This window comes from Dipodomys ordii, unplaced genomic scaffold, assembly GCF_000151885.1.
Source record: "Dipodomys ordii isolate 6190 unplaced genomic scaffold, Dord_2.0 Scaffold7, whole genome shotgun sequence".
NCBI classification, from domain to species: domain Eukaryota; kingdom Metazoa; phylum Chordata; class Mammalia; order Rodentia; family Heteromyidae; genus Dipodomys; species Dipodomys ordii.
In genome coordinates, this window is record NW_012267223.1 from 2,177,573 (window position 1) to 2,183,422 (window position 5,850).

The 5,850-nt window shown below is 61.9% G+C and overlaps 1 protein-coding gene across 2 annotated transcripts; it reads left to right on the forward strand.

Moving 5' to 3' along the window:
- Positions 1-576: 576 nt before the first annotated feature.
- Positions 577-5,227, forward strand: Tmc6 (transmembrane channel-like 6). Of its 2 annotated transcripts, none has more exons than XM_013008853.1 (7): positions 577-970; positions 1,091-1,166; positions 1,705-1,838; positions 1,966-2,142; positions 2,226-2,304; positions 4,275-4,371; positions 4,982-5,067. In XM_013008853.1, the coding sequence occupies exons 1-6, from the start codon at positions 750-752 to the stop codon at positions 4,326-4,328; spliced, it is 741 nt and encodes a 246-aa protein (XP_012864307.1). In that variant the 5' UTR covers positions 577-749; the 3' UTR covers positions 4,329-4,371; positions 4,982-5,067. The 2 variants fall into 2 exon arrangements, with proteins under 2 accessions (XP_012864307.1, XP_012864306.1); XM_013008852.1 differs by having other exon boundaries at positions 584-970; positions 4,304-4,371; positions 4,982-5,227.
- The last annotated feature ends 623 nt before the right edge of the window (positions 5,228-5,850 follow it).

Genomic DNA, 5,850 nt, shown 5'->3' on the forward strand with positions numbered 1-5,850 from the left:
TATGGCCTCAGACATACCGGGCAAGTTCACTGCCACTGAGCTAACCCCCCCCCCCCCCCCCCAGCCTTTGGTGCTCTGATGCCGGGCTGGCCTTGAACGTGAAGGCCTAGGAGTGCTAGGGAAGATGGAGGCCAGGCTTGGTTTACATCCTGTCTGGAGTTCTCCACTACCTCAGCTGCATGGGGGGTCAGGGCGGTATTATGGGGCTGATGGAGGTGACCTGGGACTTGTTATGTAGTCCAGGCTGGCTTTGAACTTGCAAGTGTCCGGGAAAAAGTAGGATTTTTAAAATTGGTTAGTACTGAGGCTTGAACCCAAAGCCTGCTCTTGTGCTCATCTTTTTTTTTTTTTTTAATTGTTATTTTTCCAGTCCTGGGGCTTGAACTCGGGGCCTGGGCGCTGTCCCCAAGCTGCTTTTGCTCAAGGCTAGCGTCCTACCACTTGAGCCACAGCGCCACTTCCGGCTTTTTCTGTGTATGTGCTGAGGAATGGAGCCCAGGGCTTCATGCTAAGCCACCTTCCAATCCTGGTGCATCTTTCTCGCTCATGGCTGGTGCTCTACCACTCAAATCAGACCTCCAGTCTGACTTTTTAACTGGTTATTTTGGAGGCGGAGTCTCGCAGCCCTCGCTGTGCGGGCTCTCTTTGCACTCTGGTCCTCCGGATCTCGGCCTCCTGAGATCCAGCATTTGCTGCAGCCTCTTTGGGTTTAGGGCAGAGCCCGTGTTCATCCTAGACAAAGTTGGAGAATGGTGCCGTGTGGCTCCGGGAGGCCTGGCTGGCCCTCGGCTCTCCTGCAGGGCTCCGGGAGGCTGGCATCACCTGCAGGGGTGTGGTTGGGCTCTCTGCCCACCTCGGCTCCCCCTTGGCCCAGGCTCTTCTCAGAGAAGCAGCTCAAGAGGAGGCGGAAGCCAGAGTTTGACATTGCGAAGAACGTTCTGGATCTGATTTACGGGCAAACTCTGGTCTGGTGAGGATCCCCCGCCTACTTCTCTCCCTCCTGGGGGCCCAGCACCCGGCCCTTCCTGGGTCCCAGCTGGAGGGAGGGCTGGGGCAGCGGGGAGGAGGCACTGACCAGCTGCGCCCCCAGGCTGGGCGTCCTCTTCTCCCCGCTCCTGCCAGCCGTGCAGATCCTCAGACTGCTGCTGCTCTTCTATATCAAGAAGGTGACTCTGCCCAGCCGGCGCGGGGCGGGGCGGGGCAGGAAGGGAAGGGAAGGGGCAGGGCTGGGCTGGGGCAGGGCAGCCTTTGGTTGGCTCCAGTAGCCCCTTCTCTAGGCTCGGGACCCATCCATGCAGCCATTCCCAGGTGTCACTTGGTGCTGGGAAGGGACAGTGGGCATCTGTCTGTCCTCAGCTGTGTTGGCTTGGGCTGAGAACCGGGGCCTTTGGTTCCCGGCTGCACGGTGGGGATGTGATCTGTGGCTGCTGGAGGAGGCATGTGGGGCGTCTGTAGTGGGCAGTGTGGTACAGACCTCGTCACTGGGGTGGCCTTCTGCATGGGTGCATGCATATCTCAGTCTCCCTTTTGGGGATAAAACGGTTGGCACGGCGACTCCAATCTTGGCGTCAGATTCTTGGAGAGCTCCTGCGCATGCTCCCAGTGCCCTTTGGGGGAGGGGGGGTCGCAGGTCCTTTCCCGGGCTCCCGAGGCTCCGAGGTGGGGGGGCCGTGGCCAAGCACAGAGCGCAGCCTTTGTCCGCAGGCCAGCCTGATGGCCAACTGCCAGGCGCCGCGCCGGGCCTGGCTGGCCTCGCACATGACCACCGTCTTCCTCACGCTGCTCTGCTTCCCCGCCTTCCTGGGCGCCACCGTCTTCCTCTGCTACGTCATCTGGCAGTGAGTGGCCATTTCTCCACCATGCCCGGGCTCCAGTGGTGCTGGGGCACTTGGAGGAGGGGTGATGCAGAGGGGAGACGCTGCGGGAGGGGGGGTCGCTAGGGTTCGTGCTTGCTTCCTCCTCTAGGGTGAAGCCCTCCGCCACCTGCGGCCCCTTCCGGACCCTGGACAGCATGTACGAGGCGGGCACCGTGTGGGTGCGCCGCCTGGAGCGGGCGGGCCCCGGCGCCGCCTGGCTGCCCTGGCTGCACTACCACCTGGTGGAGAACACCCTCTTCGTCTTCCTGGTGTCGGCCTTGCTGCTGTGGGTGCAGCTCCTGGGGGGTCCCGGAGGACAGCCTGGCACCAGGCCCGGGCCCTTCCAGCCTGACCACCCGTCTCCCACAGGGCGGTCATCTACCTCAACATCCAGGTGGTGAAGGGCCAGCGGGAGGTCATCTGCCTGCTCAAGGAGCAGATCCGAAATGTGAGTCCCACCCCCATCTCCCAGTCCACCCCCCCCCCATCTGGTCACCTTGTGGGTGCCACACCCCTCATCACTGCCGTCAGGCTGGCCTGGCTTCAGATAGCCACCCCCCACCCCAGGGCTGGCCAGCTAGAAACACAGTCTTAGGGTTCAGCTCCATTGTGGGCTTCACGACTTGTGAGGATCCTGAGGAATCAGCCTGGCTGGACAGCGTGCAGCGTGGTGCGAGGTTGAAGAGGAGCCAGGGTTTTTTTTTTAAGTACTAGAGTTTGAATTCAACCTTGTGTTTGTTAGGCAGGTGTTCTACCAACTGAGCCAAACTCCCAGCCCTTTATTTTAATTTTTATTTTTTGTTGGTCACGGGGCTTGAACTAGTACTTTTACTCAAGGTTAGCGTGCGCTCACTTTAGCCACTTCTGGTTTTCTGATGGTTTATTGGAGATAAGAGTGTCATGGACGTTCCTGCCCAGGCTGCCTTTGAGCCGCGATCCTCAGATCTCAGCCTCCTGAGTATCTGGGATGCAGGCGTGGGCACAGTGATGGCTGCTTTGGATGGCGTGAGTGTCAGGAATGGGCCTGGAAGCTTCCGTGCGCCGAGGACGCCCGAGGCAGCGTCCATCAAGCTGACTGCGGGGCGCCGGTGCCTGGCTTGTGCCTGCCTCACTGTGTCCTGCCGGCATGGCTTCCAGCTGGCTCAAGGAATGGGAGCCTGGGGGCCAGCAGGCCTGGGGACTCACCGGGACAGGCCGCCCTCAGCCTGCCCCTGGCCAGGGGCCCTTCCTCCTGCAGGAGCTGGGTGCCCATCCCAGTGCGTGCTGGGCCACTCGAGCCCTGCCAAGATGGCGTACAGATCTTCCCCGGGGACAGCAGTGCGGGCCTGCTGCAGGTTCCGGGCGCTGGGAGCTAGGACTGAAGCCGCTGGGCTGAGCAAGCAGCTCTGCCGCTGCACCCCGTGTCCAGGGCAGGCCCTCCCCTGCCACTTCTGAGGGCCACTGTGGCATCTTGATTCCGGGAGCGGCGGGGAGAAGGGGGTCCCATGACTGTGCTGTCAGAAGCAGGCTTTGGGTGCAGTGGCTCCTGCCCAGGGTGGGCTTCAGGGCTTGGGATCTGGCAGGGGGCACCGAGGGGCCTGGTAGGTCCCCAGCTCTGCCCTTGGTTTGTCTGGGCCCGAGATGGTGCCCTGGGGTGCGGTGGCCTCTCCTGCCTGTGACAGGAGGGGGCGGCGTTGGGGGGAGCAGTCAGGTTGCCTGGCTGCGGGGAACGGCTTCCTGCCGGGCCCTGGCTGCTCCTGAGCCTGAGGCCGCCAGTGTGCGGCCCCTGGTATTGGTCGGTGTTTGGGTGCCCTTGGTTCTGTGCCAAATACTTGGCAGGCGTGTGTTTCACACGGTCCAAAGAGTGCCGGGCCCGGAAGCCATGTCGGGAGCTGGAGCCTGGGCTGTGTGGCTCTGCTGGGGACTGCACAGGCTGGTGGGGTTGGAGAAGTGGGGAGGGAGGGGAGGGGGAGGAGCTGAATGCTGAGCCTTGGCAGCAGGACAGATGGGGGAGGGGGTGGTTTGCTGGGCACTGCCCCCTTGCTCTCAGCCCTCTGACCTCCAGAGCTGAAGGGTGAGGGTTTGCATCGCGTTAAGCTCCTCAGCCCAAGACCCTCACACAAGCTCCACGACGCCTGCCGTGCAGTCCCTTGTGCGATGGTGGCGCTGAGGTCAGGAGACAGGTCATCTGCCTAAGGCAGAGTTACTAGTGACAGGACCAGCTTGAACGTCAGTCTGCTGGCTCTGGGTTCCTTACTATTAGGCCAAACATGGTTTCCTTTTTACCTTGGGCACCAGGAAGCTGAGATTACAAGTATGCCCGTTTCTTGGCTTTTGGCCTTTTTTTTCCCTGCCTGTGAAGTCACCTCTCTGTTTAAGCTCCCCTCATGCAGTCTGGGACAGGCCAGCTCTGGGGGACCCTGTGACGGCGCCCCTCAGTTCACGCACTCGTGTTCTGTGTTTTCTAGGAGGGGGAGGACAAAATCTTCTTGATCAACAAGCTTCACTCTGTGTATGAGAAGAGGGAGAGGAGCAGGTGAGGCGGGGGGGGGGGGCCGGGCAAGGACTGGTTAGGGAGGAGAAAGTGGAAAGAAAGGCAAGCCTCTGACCCCCAGCCTCCACCAGCCCTCCTGGGCACCTGAGGGGACCCCCAGTGTCTGGGCCCTGGGGCAGCCTCTGCCGCAAGGCCCTGGGGCCCAGCCGAGATGCGGGCGCTGGGTCCCTCCAGCACCTTCCCTGTACTGAGCTGGGCCTCCAGGGACACGGGGCAGGGCTGGCAGCGCGGCCTGGCTGTCATCCACAGCGATGCACAGGGCCAGGTTCTGCTGGGCAGCCGGCTGGGGCTGCCCTTCTGCCTCTGCTGTTCTGCCCAAAGCCCCGCCTCACCCTCAGGACCAGTAATTCAGGCAGGCCCTTCACTGGACTTGGGCCCTGAGGCAGCCTGGACCCCCGGGCAGGCCTCACGTGCGCCCTTCAGGAGGCTCTCCAAGGCCAGAGCCTCAGTTTCTGTGTAGGTGAGGGCTGGCGTCTGTGAGGCTGTCCTTGGGCCCCGCTCTTTGCCAGCACACAGCTCTGCTGACCGCGGGTATGTGTGTGTGTGTGCTGTGGGGTTGCCAGTGCGCTGGCCTGACTTCCCTTTCCTGCAGGGCCAGCAGGAACCAGGGGGCTGGCGTGTCCCCTGCCGCGCTGGCAGATGAGGGAGATGCTTGCCGGGATGGCGAAGGGCGCTGCCGGCATGCCTGGCACCCCCGCTCAGCCCCTCATGTCACAGCCCTGCAAGCAGAAACGTGGACTTGACCCCAGGCCGGTGCCCTGCAGATCCCATGGGCACCAGGCGGGAGAAGCCTGCCTGCCTTCTGTGAATGGCAGCCTAGCTGAAGACTGGGGGCAGCGGGGTGGGGGTGGGGGGCGGGGGGTTGGGAGGGGGAGAGTGGGCTCTATTCCTGATTAAACCAGTTTGCAAACAGAGTCTTTCGGGAGAATGGACTCAGCACCTGGGCCTGGCCCGAGGTGGCTGCTGCACTGTCCCACTCAGGCTACGGTGGTCTGTGCCGGGGAGGATGTGGGAGGGGCACAGGGAGGGGGGACAGCCTGTGTTCACAGTCCTCAGGCCCAAGTCCATGTCTGCAGCCACAAGCCACTGAGTTGGTAAGTGGCGCCGGCAGGCGGCAGTGGTGCCTCAGTCTCCCTGAAGTGGAACCGGAGCCACTGCTTCCCTTCCCCTGCCTGTGCTTACCTGGCGCTGCCTGCTCATGGGATGCTGTGTTGTCCATGTCCAGTGGCACTGGCTGACATGAGCCGGTGTTTAACCGCTTGAGCCACATCTCTAGCCCAGCATTTTATTAATTGGAGAAGAGTCTTGTAGACTTTCCTCTCTAGGTTGGCTTTGAACTGTGCCTTTTCAAGCCTTAGTGCCTTGAATAGTGAAGATTACAGGTATGAGCCACCAACACTGTCTTTTTTTTTTTTTTGGTCCAGTTGTGGGGCCTGAACTCTGGGCCTGGGCGCTGTCCCT

Excerpts from the sequence above, each read along its gene's own strand:
- Tmc6 (XM_013008852.1), top strand. The coding sequence starts at position 750 with ATGGTGCCGTGTGGCTCCGGGAGGCCTGGCTGGCCCTCGGCTCTCCTG. Across the intron at positions 1,839-1,965 it reads CTCTGCTACGTCATCTGGCA|GGTGAAGCCCTCCGCCACCT; the intron begins GTGAGTGGCCAT and ends TTCCTCCTCTAG. Across the intron at positions 2,305-4,303 it reads TCAAGGAGCAGATCCGAAAT|GAGGGGGAGGACAAAATCTT; the intron begins GTGAGTCCCACC and ends TGTGTTTTCTAG.